At 19.3% G+C, this 17,500-nt stretch overlaps 8 protein-coding genes across 8 annotated transcripts in view; 6 read left to right on the plus strand and 2 right to left on the minus strand.

Moving 5' to 3' along the window:
* DDB_G0290597 (RabGAP/TBC domain-containing protein) overlaps window positions 1-355 on the plus strand; it is a gene marked incomplete at both ends in the record, with an annotated part of 1,440 nt that extends 1,085 nt beyond the window's left edge. Inside the window, one exon of the mRNA XM_630587.1 lies at window positions 1-355. This exon is cut by the window's left edge and continues 296 nt beyond it. Coding sequence (XP_635679.1) covers window positions 1-355 — 355 coding nt within the window.
* A 693-nt stretch (window positions 356-1,048) lies between these two features.
* DDB_G0290673 (hypothetical protein) lies at window positions 1,049-2,319 on the plus strand (the record flags this gene model as incomplete). The annotated part of the gene is made up of 3 exons (XM_630588.1): window positions 1,049-1,168; window positions 1,284-1,691; window positions 1,789-2,319. 3 exons carry the CDS (start codon window positions 1,049-1,051, stop codon window positions 2,317-2,319), a joined length of 1,059 nt encoding a protein of 352 aa, XP_635680.1.
* Window positions 2,320-2,869: 550 nt separating this feature from the next.
* On the plus strand, window positions 2,870-3,705 carry DDB_G0290675 (hypothetical protein; the record flags this gene model as incomplete). Its single annotated transcript, XM_630589.1, has 2 exons — window positions 2,870-3,432; window positions 3,513-3,705. The coding sequence occupies 2 exons, from the start codon at window positions 2,870-2,872 to the stop codon at window positions 3,703-3,705; spliced, it is 756 nt and encodes a 251-aa protein (XP_635681.1).
* A 261-nt stretch (window positions 3,706-3,966) lies between these two features.
* On the minus strand, window positions 3,967-4,334 carry DDB_G0290599 (hypothetical protein; the record flags this gene model as incomplete). Its single annotated transcript, XM_630590.1, has 2 exons — window positions 3,967-4,092; window positions 4,269-4,334. 2 exons carry the CDS (start codon window positions 4,332-4,334, stop codon window positions 3,967-3,969), a joined length of 192 nt encoding a protein of 63 aa, XP_635682.1.
* A 194-nt stretch (window positions 4,335-4,528) lies between these two features.
* Window positions 4,529-6,956, plus strand: DDB_G0290601 (hypothetical protein; the record flags this gene model as incomplete). The annotated part of the gene is made up of 4 exons (XM_630591.1): window positions 4,529-4,550; window positions 4,617-5,372; window positions 6,042-6,326; window positions 6,529-6,956. 4 exons carry the CDS (start codon window positions 4,529-4,531, stop codon window positions 6,954-6,956), a joined length of 1,491 nt encoding a protein of 496 aa, XP_635683.1.
* A 433-nt stretch (window positions 6,957-7,389) lies between these two features.
* DDB_G0290677 (hypothetical protein) lies at window positions 7,390-12,977 on the plus strand (the record flags this gene model as incomplete). Its single annotated transcript, XM_630592.1, has 2 exons — window positions 7,390-9,993; window positions 10,407-12,977. The coding sequence occupies 2 exons, from the start codon at window positions 7,390-7,392 to the stop codon at window positions 12,975-12,977; spliced, it is 5,175 nt and encodes a 1,724-aa protein (XP_635684.1).
* Window positions 12,978-13,084: 107 nt separating this feature from the next.
* DDB_G0290603 (hypothetical protein) lies at window positions 13,085-14,950 on the minus strand (the record flags this gene model as incomplete). Its single annotated transcript, XM_630593.1, has 1 exon — window positions 13,085-14,950. The coding sequence occupies one exon, from the start codon at window positions 14,948-14,950 to the stop codon at window positions 13,085-13,087; it is 1,866 nt and encodes a 621-aa protein (XP_635685.1).
* A 1,845-nt stretch (window positions 14,951-16,795) lies between these two features.
* The window catches only part of DDB_G0290605 (hypothetical protein), a gene marked incomplete at both ends in the record, with an annotated part of 1,155 nt that continues 450 nt past the window's right edge, over window positions 16,796-17,500 (plus strand). The window contains one exon of the mRNA XM_630594.1: window positions 16,796-17,500. This exon is cut by the window's right edge and continues 450 nt beyond it. Within this exon, the coding sequence (XP_635686.1) occupies window positions 16,796-17,500 (705 nt within the window).

A 17,500-nucleotide genomic window follows, 5' to 3' on the forward strand; every position in this document is an offset into this window, starting at 1 on the left:
CGATATTTCTACCTTTGATTTAAAGGAGATCAGTAAGGATGTCTATGAACGTAACTTAAAGAAACGTATTGAAAGTGCTCATAAGGTTCATGCCAATGTCGAAGAGATTGAAGATTGTCAATGGTGTCTTGATAATTTCCCAGAGTTTTATTGTTTAGAGTGTAAACAACTCGTTTGTCAAGATTGTTTAGATGATACTCCAACCGGTCCAAATGAAACTCATCAAGAAGATTCTCATACTCTTATCTCTATGGAAGAGTATGAAAATGATAGAGATAAATATAAACAACCAAAATCAACCACTACAACTACTGTTGAAAAATTAACAAAAGATTTAGAAGACTTAAAAGTTTAAATAAATAATAATAATTAAATAAAAATAAAAATAAAAAAAATAAAAATAAAAATAAAAATAAATAAAAATAAATAATTTTTAAATTTATTTATTTATTTATTTGTTTTTATTTATATAAATAAAAAAAAAAAAATTTACAAATTAAGAAATTTATAAATATCTTTTAAGAATACTTGTGAAAAATTAAAAAATAAAAAATAAAATAAAAAAAAAATAAAAAATAAAAAATAAAAATAAAAATAAAACATAAAAATAGAATTTTGATTGGTTAGGGAAAAAAAATAAAAAAAAAAAATAAAAAAAAATAAATTAAAATGAAAAATAAAAAAAAAAAAAAAAAATTTTTAAAAATGAAAATAGATGTAATTTAATTAAACACAAAATTAAAAAAAAAAAAAAAAAATATATATATATACATATAACATAAAATTAACGCCAAATTAATTAAAAAAAAAAAAAAAAACTATCACACCAAAATAAAAATCCAGGTGCATGACATGTCCCAGCTCATAACCAGACAAAAATAATTTATTTTCATTTTTTTATTTTTATTTTTATTTTTTTTTTTTTTTTTTTAAACTTTTGTTTCTAAATTAAAATTTATTTAAACTATAAAATTATTTTTAAAAAAGAAATTTCACTCAATCAAAAAAATTTAATATTGTTTAAAAAAAAAAAAAAAAAAAAAAAAAAATGAATACAAAAGAATATTATAGAAATAAAAATTTAAAATTATTATTTTTAAATTTTTTAGAAGCTTCATCATTTTCATCTTTATTTATAGTTTTTTATTTCAGTAAAATCGAATATGTGGTATGTGGTATAATAAAAAAATAAATAAAATAAAATAAATTAAAAAAAAAAAAAAAAAAAAATTTAATTATTTATTTGAAATTTTAATTATTTAAAAAAAATAAAATAAAAATAGACATTATCAATAATGTTATTTTTAGGATCATTATTTTTTTTTACAAGATTATTGGTAATTTTATTTCATTTTCATGTTGTTTGGCCATTATTAGTAAATAGTAAACATTTAGAATATAATAATTTAACAGAAATAAATGATAAATTAAATGAAATAAATCTTGACTCAAATAAAGTTCAAATATATTTTAATGGAAAAGATTCAAATTTTGAAAAATATGCAAATATTAGATTAAAAAATTTAATTTGTAACAAATCAACAATATTACCATCAATAGATCAAATTTTAAATTATAGTAATAATAGTAATATTAATAATAGTAATAATAATAATACTGAATTTGAAAAAAAAATAAACTATATAAATATAAAATTCAAATTTAATTATTCTTCAAATTTAATTCCAAATGTAAGTTTTAAAAAAAATAAAATAATTAAATTAAAAATAATAATTTTATTAATAATTTTTTTTTTTTTTTTTTTTTTTTTTCTTTTTCTAAACATAGATTTTAGAAGAATTTATAAAAAAATATCCAAATGAATTAATTTGGCCAAATAGAGAATTATTTGAAATTGAAAAAATTGGATTTAATAATAATTATTTATTATGTTGTACAAAGCCCTCAAATTACTCTTTTAAGTTAAGAAAGGTATTAAATGTAAAATCGATTTTATTTGGTGTTTCTTGGTTTTATTATTATTTTTCATTTTATAGAAATTCAAATTTTAATGATATTATAATAGAGAAATCAATTGATTCAACTTTTCAACAATTATTTCTTGATATGGAATATAATAAAATTTTATATGATATTGGTAAACAATTAATTTCTGTTCATAATGAACAATTTAAAACAAAACAACAAGATGATGAAGAAAAAAAAGAAATAGCAATTGTTGATGATTCTGTATTAGATATAAAACAAAATATTAAAGATTCCCTTGTAGATATTGTAATTATTGATGATCAAAATTGTAAACAAAAAACAACAATTTATGATTTTCCATTAATAGAATCAAATAATCCCATTTGTTAATAAAAAAAAAAAAAAAAAAAAAAAAAAAAAAAAATAGCTTTTTTTTTTTTTAATCTTGATTAATTTTTTCTGTTTAAAGTATACATTCAAAAAATTTAACACTATTTTTATTTATTTTTATTTTTATTTTTATTTTTATTTTTTTGACATAAAAAATTTATCTTTTTTTGGTTTTTTTTTTTTTTTTTTTTTTCTCATACTAATAATATTAATTTGTGTGTCAATGTTTTTATGTGTGTGTGTTATATTTTCTGTCTATATATACACATTTTGTAATATTGAAATTTTATTTTAAATTTATTTTTATATTTATATTTTTATTAATTATAATTTAATTTTTTTTTTTTTTTTTTTTATTAATATTTTATTTATAATTTTTTTTTTTTTTTGAAGGATTGCACATGTCATCTATATATCATTTTTATTTATAAAGACGAAATAAAAAATTACTAATAAAAAAAAATAAAAAAAACAAATAAAAAAAAAAATAAAAAAAAACAAATAAAAAAAAAAAACAAATAATAATAACATAGAAAAAAAAAAAAAAAAAATGGAGGAAAATAATAGTTTAAATAATGATAAAAACAATTTTGTAACATTTGATCCAAGAATATTGTTACCACCACCACCACCATCATCATCACTTGTTTATCCACTTTATACACCACCACAACAACAAGAAAATTATAATGTAAATTATAATGATCATAATAAAAATAATAATAGTATTAATACTACAACTTGTTACAATGAAGAATTATATAAAGATAATTCATTTATAACATTAAATGATAGATTCCAAACAATTGAACAACAACAACCACAACAACAAAATTATAATCATAATCAAGAGAAACCAATTGAATACACACATTCTTATGTTGTTAGTGATGATAAATTAAATACATTTAATAATCAATGGAATGCTTCTTCAACATCACAACCTTATTACCCAATTATACCACCATATCAGCCAATCAATGATATTGCACCAACACAAGAGTTTGTTAATAGAGTTGCCATAAGACTTCGTGAAATGGAAATTGAAGAATCTAGTGACCCAAATGAAATTCATGAAGAAAATATAATGGATGCATCTATGAGCATGTTAATGTTTGTATTATTAATAATAATTATTATTTAACAAATAAATTTGTATTAATAATTAATTTTTTTTTAAAAAAAAAAAAAAGATTATTATTAGGAATGTTCTTTTTTGTACCATTTATCTTTTCAGTGCTTTATTTGAAATCAAGAGATAAATATGCTAGAAGATTTGCAATAGTCTCAATGTGTATTGGTATCGTTTACTTAATAATGATTGGAATTATGCCATTCTTAAAAGGAAATGATGATGATACAACTACAACTATAATTATCTCTTAAATTAATTTAAATAAACGTATTTTTTTTTAATTATTCCATTTTTATTTATTGATATTAATTTTTTAAAATTTTATTTATTTATTTGTTACTTTTCTTTTTATTTGTTTTTTACCTATTTTAATAAAAGTGAAATTCCAAATTATCCTCCTCTCTCCCCCTTCTAATATTTATTATTAAATTTTTAAAAATTTAATATTATTTTTTTTTATTTCTTTCTTTATTTTTGAAATTATTATTTCTATATTTGATTTGAAGAGATGTTTATTTCTTTACTTTTGAAACCATACTTTTTGCCATACAATTTTTAAATTTTTCAAATTCAACTTTACAAACATTCTTTTCAATATTATCTAAATTTGATGTTACACATGCACCATATATTGACATCTATATAAATTATTATAATTAAATTAGTTTTGTATTTATTTAAATATTAAAATTATTATACATATTAATATAATGGAGAAATAATAATAATAATAATAATAATAATAATAATAATAATAATAATAATAATAATAATAATAATAATAATAATAATAATAATAATAATAATACTATACTTCAAATGTACAATCACCTAATGACGATGCCACTCTTTGTGACCATTTACTTGTAGATTTTATCATATCTCCTCCTCTGAGCTTTCAAAGAAAACAAAAATAAAAAAAAAATAAAAAAAAATAAAAAATAACAAAAAAATTAAAAATAAAAAAAAAAAAAAAAAAAAGATTTTTAATTTTGACCAAAAAAAAAAAAAAAAAAAAAATTCCATTCCACACACTCCACACCCAGGCACCTATATATATATAAATAATAATAAATGAAAGTAGAATTAGATATTAGTGAATTAGAAAAAATATTTTTCAATAAAAAAATTTTATTTATTAAACTTTTAAATTCAATAATAGTTGTATCATTTAGACATATTTCAATTTATTCTCATTCACCATTTACAACCAATTTCAAAGAAACTAGTAAAGATATTTTAAATATTTTGAAAAAAAATGGTTGTTTATCATTTCTTAGAGGTTCAATTTTTTATGATTTCTCCACTATGCTTGAAACAGCAATTAGATCATATATATTGAAATATTCATTCGAATTTGGTATTTTTCGAAATGGGGATAGTAAATCATTACGATTATCAAATGAAATTTTGAAATTGTATTTACAGTATCCTAAAAAGATGTTATTCGATTGTTTAGTTTATTCAAAATCAACTATAAACATAACAGGTATTGTAAAATTGTTTTTATATTATTCAACATCAACATCACCATCACCATCATCGTCATTATCAATATTATCAGTATTATCACCATCGTCATTAAGTAAATTATATGATAGTATTTATCATGGCTCATTTTATTCAATAATGTTGATGTTGTCATCTAAATTTATTGAAGATTATGTTTGCAATAAATTAGACTACTATTTAAATAAATATTTTAATAAATATAATCATGATAATAAAACAACCAGAATCATTATTAGATCATTGGTTAAATCAATAATCGTTTCACCATTTTATGTTATTGATTCAATTTATCCAAGTTTAGTAATCTCATCTTTAGTATTGGATCAATCAATCCCTAGATTGGTTGACCCAATTTCAATAGCAATTACAATTTATAAAAATCATGGTTTTAATTACTTTTATAAAGGTTTATTACCACAATTTACTCTTGAATTATTTACATCTTATTTTAATTCTAAAAATTAATTTTTTTTTTTAAAAAAAAAAAAAAAAAAAAACAGCAAATCACAAGATATTTTTAAAAAAGTTCAAAGAAAAAAAAATAAAATAAAAATAAAATAATAAAGATATTGTTTTTTTTATTCATTCCAAAAGATTATTATTAAATTTTTTTTTTTTTTTTTTTTTTTTCTTTTTCTATCTGGTTATATTTTATTTGAAAATAATTTTATTTATTGCTAGAAATTAAAAATATGATGGTGTGCGGAGGGGAGGTGGGTAGTTAAAAATGGGGAGTTTGTCGTATGACCCTAGATATTTTTTTTTTTTTTTTTTTTTTTTTTTTTTTTTTTTTGAAAGCTTTTTTTTTTTGAATAATTACAAAAATGACGAAGTGTCAAATTTAAATTTGACAGTTTCAGACCTTTTTTTTTGTTTATATTATTAGAAATTAAGATTTTTAGTTTGATCCGTTGTTAGGGATCTTTTTTATCAACAACACTTTAATTAATTTTAATTTAAATTTTTTTTTTTTTTTTTTTTTTTTTTTTTTTTTTTTTGTTTAAATTCCTTTTTTTTTTTTTGTTTTTTTTTTTTTTTAAAACAAAAAATAAAATATAAAAAAAAAATTTTAAAGTAATAAAAATTATGTCGTCACTAAAACTTCAAGTTAATAGACCACTAACTCCTACACCGACTCCAACACCAAATTCAACTCAAACTACTGTAACACCATTAAAAAGAAGTTGTTATTTAGGTCGTGCTGGTCCTTACCATGATGAGTTACCACCTGGAAGAACTAGAGCTGAGGTTGAAGAAGCCAAAAAATTAGGAATTTGCTTAGAAGATATTACAATTTATAAAATTACAATTAAAAGAGGAATTATAAATAAAGCAACTGATTTAAATGGTTTATCTGATGGTTTGTATTATTATTATTATTATTATTATTATTATTATTATTATTATTATTATTATTATTATTATTATTATTATTATTATTATTATTATTATTATTATTGTTTATAATTTAATAATTTAATTATTTAATTATTGATTTTTTTTTTTTTTTTTTTTTTTTTTTTTTTTTTTTTTTTTTTTTTTTTTTATTTTATTTGTGATAGGATATTGTAAAATATTTAAATCATATAGAGATGAATTTGGTGATCAAATTAGAATTAAATTATTTAAAACTCAGGTTTGTAAAAAAACATTAAAACCAGAATGGAATTATGAAGGAATTTATTCAATTTTTGAAAGTTGTCAAAATTTACGTTTAGAACTATGGGATAAATCTTTACTAAAGAATGATTACATTGGTTGTAAATCAATCTATCATAAAGATATTGAGTTTGGTGAACCATTAGAAGTTGATTTACAACTTTCATATAAAAAGAAAATTGAAAAAATTGTTGGCTCTGTCGTTATTTCCGTTGAAAAATTAGAAGTAAACGAAGAAAATAAACAAAAATGTTTAAATGGAACTAATCTTTATGATAGACTTCATGTTAAACCAAGAAAAATTAGAGTTCCTTCAAATTTCCAAAATTAATAAAATTAAATTTTAAAATTTTAAATAAAATATTTTTATTTAATATTTGTAATTACAATAACAATTTAATAATAATAAAAAAAAAAAAAAAAAAAAAAAAAATTAAAAAAAAAAAATCAAAAAAAAATTTATTTTTAGTTTTTGATTAAAAACACCTTTTTTCACAAATTTTTTTTTTTTTTTTATTAAAAAATTGTTTTCTTCTTTCTCTCAATGGAAGGTGATAAAAATAAAGAAATTCTATTTTGGAAACTTTTTAGAAATGTTTATATTTTCAAAATAATTAAATCATATTTAAAAATAAAAACCAACTCTTTTAGATTTGTAGGTTTTTTTTTTTTTTTTTTAATAGGTTGATATTTTTATTAATTATTAAATATTTATTTATAAAAAGGGGGTATATAGTTATGATGAAATTAATAGTGTAGAATGGATGATTAGAAATAACTATTATTCACTTTTAAGAGATAAAGTAATTAATGGTGATCCAAATTTATCATTTGTTTTAAAAACATGTTCAATACCAAATAATAATAAAGATTTATTCTTCTCAAAGAAATTAAATTATTTAGATATTGATAATGATGGTATTGATTTTTTAAATAAAAATACTTCATCTTATAATGATATTTTAACAACAAAAAATAGTAGCAAGCATTTAAAAATGTTAAATTTAGAAAGAGCATTTAAATACTCACTTTTTAATAATGATAATAATAATAATAATAAAGAATTTATAAATGATAAACAATTTTATAGATCATTATTTAGAAATTATTATAATTATTTTTTATCATCTGAACAACTACAACCTCAACAAACTTCACCTATACCAACACCAATACCAATACCAATACCAACTAATGGTATTATATATAAATTAATAGTTTATTATGATAATGATATTGCATTAGATATAATAATAAATGAATATAAATTGTTAAAATTATCAACAGTTAATGATTACCAATCATTAATAATATTAGCAATTAATAATCATTCATTTAAAGTTACAAATTATCTTTATAAATCAATCATTGAAAATCAAATAAAAATAAATTTTAATCATTCAATAATTTGGAAATCAATTTTTCCAATTTATAAGAATAATGGAATACTAAATCTATTTTTTAAGAATAATAATAATGATAATTTAATAATTCATAAATCAACTAAAGTTGATCCAATAATTAAATATTTTATATTAAATAATAATAACAATAATTTAGAATTTAAATTAGCAATTAAATCAGTACCAAAAGAACTTGAATTATTAAATTATAGAATCGATTATTTAGTATATCAAGTAACAGTAGAGACATTATTAAATTCATGTTATAGTATTTCAATTCTAAATATATCATCAGAGATTTGGAAATTAAATAAATTAAATTTATGTAGAATTAGTTTTGGTTCAAGTGATTCAATTATAGATAAACTATTACAAGAAGATTATCAAATATTATCAATTGATCAACTAAATCAATATAAATCCACATTAATACATTTAAATGTTTTATCAACTATAATTAGCGATTTAGATTATAATAGTAATAATAATATTAATAATAATAATAATAATAATAATAATAGTAGTAGTAATAATAGTGTTGAATTTATAATTTCCAAACTTATAAAAATGATTACATATTTTTCAGTAGATAAAAATACAATTAATAATCATTTATTTTATTCAATAATGTATTATAATCATAAAAAAGATGATGATGGCGATAGTAATAATAATAGTAGTGGTGATAATTTAAAAATAATAAAGAAAAGAAAGTTTTTTAAATTAATAACAGGAATAGAAGAGAGAACTGTACTTTTTAAATATTGTAAAGGTAAAAGAGAATTACAAATTCAATTTTTAAATTATTTTTTAGAAAATCTTGGAAAAACTGTACTTTTAAGTACATTCAAATTATTTATTGAATTAGATGTTCATTTAGAACTTATGGATATAATTACAAGAGAATTAAAATTAAAACTATTCAACAATATACCAACTCAACCACTCCCTCCTCATAATCTTTCTCAATATTCCTCAATAACCTATCAACAACCACAACAACAACAACATATTAAAACACCATTAGTATTTGAAACACCAAATTCAATTAGAATGTTTGATTATCTTTATAATAATGATAATTTATCAATGTACAGATTTGAAATTAGTGAAATTTTATTTAAAAATAATTTAGCAATAAACACTACTTCACCATATGATTTCAAAATAAATGAAAATGAAGATGAAAACAAAAAAGAAAATGAAAATAGAAATGAAAAATTAATAACTATTTTAAATCATTTTAAAATAAACTATACATTAGATTATGAATCTCAATTGGAAAGAATTAAAAATGAAGTCATATCACCAACATTAAAACAATCATCAATTAATTTCATCTTTAATAATTTTAATGATTTTAAAGAAATTATAATATCAATTTTTAATAATAATAATAATAATAATAATAATAATAATAATAATAATAATAATAATAATAATAATAATAATAATAATAATAATAATAATAATAATAATAATAATAATAATAATAATAATAATAATAATAATAATAATAATAATAATAATAATAATAATAATAATAATAATATCAATAGTATAGAAATTTTAAATAATATAAATAAATTAAAATATTTTTGTAATGGTTTAATAGATTGTTCAACCATTCAATTAATACCATTATATAATTATTTAGAAAATAATAGTAATAGAATAGAAGTTGAAAATGATTATGTTTTAGTTGAAATTTGTAAACGTGGTGATTTAAATGGTTTAGAACAAATTTTAATAAGAAAGAATAAGTTCATAATAAGGAGGGTATTAAGTTGTTCAATATTTTTTGGCCAATTGAAGATGTTTGAATATATAAATAACTCTAAACATAGTTGGATATTCTCTCCTTTATCAAATACTACATTCCCACTTTCATTGTATGATTTTGACCAATTCACTAAATATGCAATCAAATATTGTCAACATAGTTTTATTGATTATTTTAGAGATGTATTAAAATTAAAATTAAAATTACTTTATAACAATAATAATAAATCTTTTATTTAATTTAATTAATCTTTTTTTTCTTTTTGGCACCGTTGAAAGTAAAAACTATTTAAAATGATCACAAAGGATTGTGTTTTGGAAACAAAATTTTTTAATTTTTTTTTTTTTTATTTTTTAATTTTTTTTTTTTTTTTTTTGCTTTTTATTGATTGTTTTCTTCTCTCGATGGAAAGTGATAAAAATAAAGAAATTCTATTTTGGAATGTTTTTAGAAATGTTTATATATTTAAAATAATTAAATCATATTTAAAAATAAAAACCAACTCTTTTAGAATTGTAATTTTTTTTTTTTTTTTTTTTTTTTTTAAAAAAAGAAGCAATAATTTATTAATTATTAAATATATATTAATAAATAGGGAGTATATAGTTATGATGAAATTAATAGCGTAGAATGGATGATTAAGAATAACTATTACTCACTTTTAAGAGATAAAGTAAAGAATGGTGATCCAAATTTATCGTTTGTTTTAAAAACATGTTCATTACCAAAAAACAAAGATTTATTATTCTTCTCAAAGAGATTTAATTTAGATATTGAAAATGATATTGATTTTTCAAATAATCATTTATACACCTGTAATTTTATAAATACAAATTGTCAAAATAAAACTTTTAATTTAGAAAAACCATTTAAATACTCACTTTTTAATATTAGTTATAATAATAATAACAATAAAAATAATAAAGAATTTTTAAACGATAAACAATTTTATAAAGCATTATTTAAAAACTATTATAATTATTTTTTATTTCCAGAACAATTACAACTGCAACAACTGCAACAACTGCAACAACAACAGCCAATACCAATTAATGGTATTATATATAAATTAATAGTTTATTATGATAATGATATTGCATTAGATATAATAATAAATGAATATAAATTATTAAAATTATCAACATCCAATGATTACCAATCATTAATAATATTAGCAATTAATAATCATTCATTTAAAGTTACAAATTATCTTTATAAATCAATCATTGAAAATCAAATAAAAATAAATTTTAATCATTCAATAATTTGGAAATTAATTTTTCCAATTTATAAAATTAATGGAATTGATTTATTATTTTATAAACTAGAAAATCTATTTTTTAGTAATAATAATCAAGATAATAATTTAATAATTCATAAATCAACTAAAGTTGATCCAATAATTAAATATTTAATATTAAATAATAATAACAATAATTTAGAATTTAAATTATCAATTAAATCAGTACCAAAAGAACTTGAATTATTAAATTATAGAATCGATTATTTAGTATATCAAGTAACAGTAGAGACATTATTAAATTCATGTTTTACTATTTCAATTCTAAATATATCATCAGAGATTTGGAAATTAAATAAATTAAATTTATGTACAACTAGTTTTGGTTCAAGTGATTCAATTACAGATAAATTATTACAAGAAGATTATCAAATATTATCAATTGATCAACTAAATCAATATAAATCCAAGTTAATAAATTTAAATATTTTACCAACTATAATTAGCGATTTAGATTATAATAATAATAATAATAATAATAATAATAATAATAATAATAATAATAATAATAATAATAATAATAGTGTTGAATTTATAATTTCCAAACTTATAAAAATGATTACATATTTTTCAGTAGATAAAAATACAATTAATAATCATTTATTTTATTCAATAATGTATTATGATCATAATAAAGATGATGATGAATATTATAGTGGTAAGAATAATAATAGCAGTGGTGATAATTTAAAAATAATAAAGAAAAGAAACTTCTTTAAATTAATAACAGGAATAGAAGAGAGAACTATACTTTTTAAATATTGTAAAGGTAAAAGAGAATTACAAATTCAATTTTTAAATTATTTTTTAGAAAATCTTGGAAAAACTGTACTTTTAAGTACATTCAAATTATTTATTGAATTAGATGTTCATTTAGAACTTATGGACATAATTACAAGAGAATTAAAATTAAAACTATTCAACAACATACCAACCCAACCACTCCCTCCTCATACTCTTACTCAATATTCTTCAAAACCAGTACAACAGCCACAACAACCACTTCAACCAATATTAGTATTTGAAACACCAAATTCAATTAGAATGTTTGATTATCTTTATAATAATGATAATTTACCGATGTACAGATTTGAAATTAGTGAAATTTTATTTAAAAATAATTTAGTATCCAAAACAACATCTTCATCATCATCAAATGATTTCAAAAGAAATGAAAATGAAAATCATTTAAATAATAAATTAATAGCTATTTTAAATCATTTTAAAATAAACTATACATTAGATTATGAATCTCAATTGGAAAGAATTAAAAATGAAGTCATATCACCAACATTAAAACAATCAACAATTAATTTCATCTTTAATAATTTTAATGATTTTAAAGAAATTATAATATCAATTTTTAATAATAATATTAATCATACTAATAATAATAGCAATATCAATAGTGAAGAAATTTTAAATAATATAAACAAACTAAAATATTTTTGTAATGGTTTAATAGATTGTTCAATGGATGGATTATTACCATTATATAATTATTTAGAAACTAATAATAGAATAGAGATTGAAGATGATTATGTTTTAGTTGAAATTTGTAAACGTGGTGATTTAAATGGTTTAGAACAAATTTTAATAAGAAATAATAAGTTAGTAATTAAAAGGGTATTAAGTTGTTCAATAGTGTTTGGTCAATTGAAGATGTTTGAATATATAAATAGCTCTAAGCATAGTTGGATATTGTCTAATTTATCAAATACTACATCCCCAATTTCATTATATGATTTTGACCAATTCATTGAATATGCAATCAAATATTGTCAATACCATTTTATTGATTATTTTAGAGACGTTTTAAAATTAAAATTAAAATCACTTTATAACATTAATAAATCATTTATTTAAATTAATTTTAAAATTAAATAATTTTATTTACATCTTATTTTTTTTTTTTTATTTTTTTTTTATTTTTTTTTTTTTTATTTTTTTTAAAAATATTAACTATAAACTAATTAATTGAACTCTTCTTTAATAATTAAACCATTTGACCATTGTTGGAATGCCCATTGAGTTTTTTGAACACGGTTACCACCATAAGTGAAATCCATAAACATTTCATATGCTGAATTTTCACCATCGACAATTGTTTTTAAAACTTTAGCTTCATGAATAGTTGCGTTACTGACAAAAGCTTCTTCAGCAGCACGGTTGGCAGCTTTACCAACACGATTGGTTGAATCACCTTTTTCAAACATAACAATTTCGTCATGATAGTATTTTTCAAATACTTCTAAAATCTTATTATCTTGAATACCTTTAATAACTGCTTCTAAATTTGCTCTAATATCATGTGTTTTGGTAGTTTCTTCGGTGGTGGTTTGTTCAGATGCTACAACAACTGCTGCTGCTTCTTCAACTTTAGTTTCTTCAGTGGTGGCTGATGCTGATGCTGGTGCTGGACCTTTATTTTCATTGAATTCTTCTTTAATTACTAAACCATTTGACCATTGTTGGAATGCCCATTGAGTTTTTTGGACACGATGGCCACCATAAGTGAAATCCATAAACATTTCATAAGCGGTATTATCACCATCAACAATTGTTTTTAAAACTTTAGCTTCATGAATAGTTGCATTATTAACAAATGATTCTTCGGCTTTTCTATTGGCTTCTTTACCAACACGATTGGTTGAATCACCATTTTCAAACATAACGATTTCATCATGATAATATTTATCAAATACTTCTAAAATTCTACCTTCTTGAATACCTTTAATAATTGAATCTAAATTTGCTCTAATATCATGAGTAACTGGTGGAACAACAACTGCTGCTGCTTCTTCAACTTTAGTTTCTTCAGTGGCTGGTGTTGGAGTTGCAGCTGGAGCTGGACCTTTATTTTCGTTGAATTCTTCTTTAATAATTAAACCATTAGACCATTGTTGGAAACACCATTGAGTTTTTTGAACACGATGACCACCATAAGTGAAATCCATAAACATTTCATAAGCGGTATTATCACCATCAACGATAGTTTTTAAAACTTTAGCTTCATGAATAGTTGCATTACTAACAAAGGCTTCTTCGGCTTTTCTATTGGCCTCTTTACCAACACGATTGGTTGAATCACCATTTTCAAACATAACAATTTCATCATGATAGTATTTTTCAAATACTTCTAAAATCTTATTATCTTGAATACCTTTAATAACTGCTTCTAAATTTGCTCTAATATCATGTGTTTTGGTAGTTTCTTCGGTGGTGCTGGTGGTGGTGGCTGGTGCTGGAGTTGCAGCTGGAGCTGGACCTTTATTTTCATTGAATTCTTCTTTAATTACTAAACCATTTGACCATTGTTGGAAACACCATTGAGTTTTTTGGACACGATGGCCACCATAAGTGAAATCCATAAACATTTCATAAGCGGTATTATCACCATCAACAATAGTTTTTAAAACTTTAGCTTCATGAATAGTTGCATTACTAACAAAGGCTTCTTCGGCTTTTCTATTGGCTTCTTTACCAACACGATTGGTTGAGTCACCATTTTCAAACATAACGATTTCATCATGATAATATTTTTCGAATACTTCTAAAATCTTATTATCTTGAATACCTTTGATGATTGCTTCTAAATTTGCTCTAATATCATGAGTAGTTGTTGTTGTTGGTGTACTAGTAGCAGTGGTGGTGGTGTTATTTGTATTTGGTGATGTTTCAGTTGCAACAATTGTTGTTGTAGTTGCTTCAGTAGTTGGAACTGGAGTGGTTGTAGTTGGTTCTGTTGTTGGTGCTGCGACTGGTTCTGTTGATTTTTTATTATCTTTGGATTTTTTAGATTTACCTAAACCCAAAACTTTCTTAAATTTCTTGAACATTTTTATTATATTATATTATAACTTATTATTAAATTATTTAATTATTTAGATTATATATTTAAAATTAATTTATTTTTTTATTTATTTATTTAAAAAAAATTACTATGAAATTTTTTTTTTTAATTATTTTTTTTTTTTTTTTTAAAAAATTTTTTTTTTTTTTTATATGAAATTATTATTATTACAAAAAGTATTAATATATTTATTTAATTATTTATTTATTTATTTTTAATTTTATTCAAATAAAAAAAAAATTTTTGGTTCTAATTATAAATGAATGAAAAAAAATTTTTTATTTTTTTTTTTTTTTTTTATTTTTTTTTTAATTTATTTTTTTTTTTTTTTTTTTTTTTTTTTTCAGTTCCAGAATATTAAACCCGAATTGAAAAATAACGGTAACAAATGAGAAGGTTTTTTTTTTTTGGTATGAAAACGATTATTGTAAAATTATTTCGGGTTTTTTGTGATCAAAAGCAAAATTTTTAAATATATGGGGCCAAGGGAAAAAAAAAAAAAAAAAAAAAAAAAAAGGAAAATTTTGGTGCCAGTAAATTTTTTCCTAAAGTTAAATTTTTGGTGGCTTCTTTCCAAAAAATAAATAAAATTTTTCTTTTACTTAATAAATAAAAAAAAAAACTATGTAAAAGAATAAAAATAATGAAAATTATTGTTTTAAAAATTAAAGTTTAATTACTTTTTATTTGGGTTTTTTTTTTTTTTTTATGTTTAAAATAAAAAATGAATAATTTATAATAATTTTCTTTTTTAGGTTTTAAATAATTCATTTATTGTTTTATTGTGGTGGGTTGACATTTTTTTATTTTTTTAATCGAAAAACATTGGATATAACTTCACTTTTTTTACTTTTTTTTTTTTTTGATAATTTTTTGGTTTGGCAAATTATTAGAAAAATATAAAAATAAAAAGAAAATTCTAATGAAACTTTTACATAAATAAAAACCAATTGACATTAATCTTATTATTATTTTTTTTATTATTTTATTTTTCTTTTCAAAAGATATTTTTTTTTTCTTTTTTTAGGTTAATATCTAAAAGATTTAATCACCAAAAATAAAAATATAAAAAAAAAAAATAAAAATAAAATTAAAATTAAAAATAAATAAAAAATAAAAAAAATTAAAAAAAAAAAAAAAAAAAAAATTAAAAAAATTGAAAAAAATATTAAAAAGACTATAAAAAAAATATCCTGGGTACTTTTTCTTTACACAGTAAAATAAAAAGATTTTTTAAATAAAAACAATATCTCCTATAAAATTAAATTAATTTTTATTTTTTTTTTTATTTTTTTTTTTTTTTCAATTTTTTTCATGTGAATGTATACCCCAAAAACATTTGGGATTTTCAGAAAAAACAATTAACGATAACTCCTCATAAGTTTCATAAATTTTTGTGTAAAAAAAAAAAAAAAAAAAAAAAAAAAAAAAAAAAAAAAAAAAAAGAATTAAACAAAAAAAATAAAATAGAACCTATTAGGTTGTATAAAAAAAGACAACACACAACCACAAACACACAAAAAACATCATTATAACATTACATATAAATATACGAAGCCACACTTTTTAAAAAAAGAGACTTTCTCCCCCTGTGTGTATGTATTTTTTTTTTTTTTTCATTGAATATTTTTTTTTATTTTTTTTTTTTTTTTATTCTTAAAAAACCAATCTTTTCTTTTTTAATACTAATACAAATAAAATAAAATTATAATAATAGTAATAATAATAATACTTTATAATATTTATTTTTATTTTATTTTAAAATAGTTTATAAAAAAAAAAAAAAAAAAAATAAATAAAAAAAAAATAAATAAATTAAAATAAAAAAATAATGATAACTATTTCAGAAGAATTAGAGAATTATTCTCTTTCAAAATTTTTTGAAAAATGTTATTATTATTTATTTAAAAATTGGTCAACAACAACCACCACAACAACTGCAACTACAAAAACAAAATTAAATAAAAATAAAATTAGTAAAAAGAATGAAAAAAATCATATTTCACATCAAACTCAATATATAAAAAATGACAATAATTCTTTAAATAATAGTAATAGTAACTGTTGTAATAGTAATAATAATGATAGTAATAATAATATAAAATTAAAAAATGAAAAAGAAGAATTAATTAATAATAATAATAATGAAAAAAAAACAATTTATTCATTAGTTGGAATTGAAGAAGCACCAGAACATTTAAAAAGAGAATTTATATTGAATGGATATAGGGTAGATTTTTCATATTTATTATGTTTTAAATCAGTGTTGATATTTGGACATAACGATTTCGCTAATATACATAGTCATTTAATACCGGCATTGTTTTTTATGTATACATTGTGGGGAGTGTTGACAGGATCGAGTGGAGGTTATAACGATTATGCAACTTTTGATAGCGGTGACAAGATAGTGTTCACCATATTCATTGGGGCAGCCATCACCACCTACATCCTGTCGTTCCTATATCATACGTTTGGGTGCCACTCATTATGTACCTATTCGAAATTGTTGGTATGTGATTATTTGGGAATCATC

This window comes from Dictyostelium discoideum, assembly GCF_000004695.1.
Source record: "Dictyostelium discoideum AX4 chromosome 5 chromosome, whole genome shotgun sequence".
Classification (NCBI taxonomy): domain Eukaryota; phylum Evosea; class Eumycetozoa; order Dictyosteliales; family Dictyosteliaceae; genus Dictyostelium; species Dictyostelium discoideum.